This window comes from Staurois parvus, unplaced genomic scaffold (genome assembly GCF_062004578.1).
Source record: "Staurois parvus isolate SC_StPar_1 unplaced genomic scaffold, SC_StPar_1.0 ptg000819l, whole genome shotgun sequence".
Classification (NCBI taxonomy): domain Eukaryota; kingdom Metazoa; phylum Chordata; class Amphibia; order Anura; family Ranidae; genus Staurois; species Staurois parvus.
The window spans coordinates 757813-761102 of record NW_028318615.1 but is presented as its reverse complement, the minus strand read 5'-3'; the positions used below and the strand labels follow the sequence as shown (position 1 = coordinate 761102).

The window sequence follows — 3290 nt, the reverse complement described above, 5'->3', positions numbered from 1 at the left end:
TGGGGACCCTCGTCCTATAATCCCCTCATCACTGTCCCTCCTATAAAAGACAGTTCTGGTTGTTTCCTCACTCTCTGACTAAGGTCCATGAATAAAGAAATGACCTGGTAGGAGATCAGAGGAGCCATTTCCTAGTTCCCTTGAGGGTGGAATTGTAAGCTCCTCAGAGACCAAGCTGCCTGATGTGGGTGGAGTCCTGGTTTGGGGGAACCAATCAGCTCCTGTCTAGTAATCCTCTTTGTCTTTGTATTTTAGTCCATGGCCGGGAGATGAGGAAAACCTCCGAGGATTGTCTCACTTTGTCTCCAGACTGGAAAGTAGAAGATGAGGACATCACACAGTATAGTCCAGGAGAAAACCCGGCTCCCTCCAATGTCCATCCGGCACCACCCAGTGTAGATGGACCATCGGATTCCTCGTATGCTGAGGAACCTCAGACTGTGCGGGACCGGGCCGGCCTTCTAACAGGGAAGAGATTCTCCTGTACTGAGTGCGGGAAGGGGTTCCACTATAATTCTAAACTTAATGTGCATAAACAATCTCACACGGGGGAGAAGCCGTATTCCTGTCCTGAGTGTGGAAAATGTTTTTCATTTAAGTGCGATCTTTATACTCATCAGAGATCTCACACAGGGGAGAAGCCATATTCCTGTCCTGAGTGCGGGAAATGTTTTTTAATGAAGTCCCATCTTACCAAACATCAGAGATCTCACACGGGGGAGAAGCCGTATTCCTGTCCTGAGTGTGGGAAATGTTTTTCAGAGAAGTCCAGTCTTTACACACATCAGAGATCTCACACAGAGGAGAAGCCGTATTCCTGCCCTGAGTGTGGGAAATGTTTTTCAAGCAACTCCCATCTTAACAAACATCAGAGATCTCACACAGGGGAGAAGCCGTATTCCTGTCCTGAGTGTGGGAAATGTTTTTCAGAGAAGTCCAGTCTTTACAGACATCAGAGATCTCACATGGGGAAGAAGCCATATTCCTGTTCTGAGTGTGGGAAATGTTTTTCAGACAAGTCCCATCTTTCCAAACATCATAGATCTCACACGGGAGAGAAGCCGTATTCCTGTCCTGAGTGCGGGAAATGTTTTTCAGAGATGTCCAGTCTTTACAGACATCAGAGATCTCACACGGGGGAGAAGCCATATTCCTGTACTGAGTGTGGGAAATGTTTTTCAGTGAAGTTCCATCTTAACACACATCAGAGATCTCACACAGGGGAAAAGCCGTATTCCTGTCCTGAGTGTGGGAAATGTTTTTCACAGAAGTCCCATCTTTACACACATCAGAGATATCACACGGGGGAAAAGCCGTATTCCTGTCCTGAGTGCGGGAAATGTTTTTCAGATAAGTCCCATCTTTCCAAACATCAGAGATCTCACACAGGGAAGAAGCCATATTCCTGTTCTGAGTGTGGGAAATGTTTTTCACAGAAGTCCCATCTTTTCACACATCAGAGATGTCACACGGGGGAAAAGCCGTATTCCTGTCCTGAGTGCGGGAAATGTTTTTCAGACAAGTCACATCTTCCCAAACATCAGAGATCTCACACAGGGGAGAAGCCGTATTCCTGTCCTGAGTGTGGGAAATGTTTTTCAAGTAACTTCAATCTTTCCAAACATCAGAGATCTCACACGGGGCAGAAGCCACTTTCCTGTCCTCAGTGAGGGAAATGTTCCTCACTGAAGTCCTGTCTTCCTGTACATCAGGGGTCCCACACAACCCTGGAGGTGTATTAGCGCCTTGAGTGTGGGAAATGTCTTCTAGATGAATGTTGCTGGACATCCCAGCTCTCGTGGGGAAGAAGCACACCCTGATATACACCTCAGATATACTCCATGGCTGATCTTCATCATGGAAGAAACAGTTGATAAGGAGATGAGAAGCCCCCAAAGACATGGATGAAGTGCAGTAAATGTCGGGGTGCAGAGTGGTCAGTAGATCCTGGAAATGAAGGACACAACTTCAGCCCTTCTTGGGTGTCGGAGTTGCGTTTCCTGATATTGATATAGCGGGTTACAGAGCTAGAAGCCGGGAGAGCCCAGATCTCGTTATCGGGGAACTTTACACAGACAACAAGAACTTCTGAAGTTGATGTCCTTCATTTCAAGGCTCTACAGAACAGTGGTGACCCCGAAGCGTCTCTCTGTCTTCAGTCCATCCTTCTCCCATCCCCCAACAGGAGGGAAGGAAAACTCCGCCCCAAACTAGGGGGGAACTTTCCTCTCATTATTTCCCTTGGCTTCTGTGTGGGTTTGGGTGGTTGGAGGAGTTTGGCACGAGAGGGAACACAGCTTGTTGTTCTATGTCTACATATGGGGTCTGGGTAGAGGGGATCCACCGGAAAATATTTCTGCTCTTTGATTTTGTGCAGATTGTTTCTGTTTTCACTTTGAAGGGTGATATTATGTGTGGTTTGTAAAAGGGATTGGCCCAATAGATACCACCCCACTTAGAGAATAGATGAACTATTATATGACCAGCATTCATTCAGCCATGTCACATGTTGGGATCTTTTCATACAGGGATTTCCTATGATCATTGGCTCCATCTAGTGGCCATAATGCGGTATTAAACTGTTTTTCCTGATTGAGGTATTTTGGAAGTAATACATCATTATGGCCACTAGAGGGAGCTGATGATTATAGGAAGTCCCTGAGTTTATTAAAATATGGCCAGAATTTGTCACAGCTGGACACATGCTTGTCACACTCCCCCAATATATATTTTGCATAGACCCCTTAGGTTACTATGTTAGGGGTAATTTTGTACAATTACCTGAGATCATATATTTTCAAACATTGAAGATAAAAATTACATAAAACCACAGAATTAAACCAACCATTGATTTAAAACCAAAAATACCTCATTTGGCCTTTAGATGACGCTAAGTATCCTAGCAATTAGCACCATCTAGCACCATTTAGCTTACTAAATCAGTTGTTCAGGTGTTCCCTGACACTTTGGACACTAGATGGTGCTAATTGCTAGGATGCTTAGCGTCATCTAAAGGCTTAATGAGGTATTTTTGGTTTTAATCACAGTGTCTCCAATACAAAAAAATGATTTATAAAAATAACTTAATCTGAAAAATTCTTTAAGAACTCAAACAAGATCTGTGTAGGTATAGACTGCAGAGTATGAAAATCAATATTTATTTACATAAGTCACCTACAAACACCATAAACAATAGTCAGATTGTGATTTACACTGACACTAAGATGTTTCTGAAAAGCTCTAAAATAGAGTGAATTAAATTCAATAATTAGTCTCCCTGTAAACATCAT

General features: G+C 43.8%; 1 protein-coding gene across 1 annotated transcript; it reads left to right on the top strand.

Annotated features, from left to right (window-relative positions):
- The first annotated feature begins 269 nt into the window (after positions 1 to 269).
- LOC149443979 (uncharacterized) lies at positions 270 to 2925 on the top strand. The gene has a single exon (XM_089655106.1). It carries the CDS (start codon positions 270 to 272, stop codon positions 1668 to 1670), a length of 1401 nt encoding a protein of 466 aa, XP_089511232.1. The 3' UTR covers positions 1671 to 2925.
- Positions 2926 to 3290: the final 365 nt, after the last annotated feature.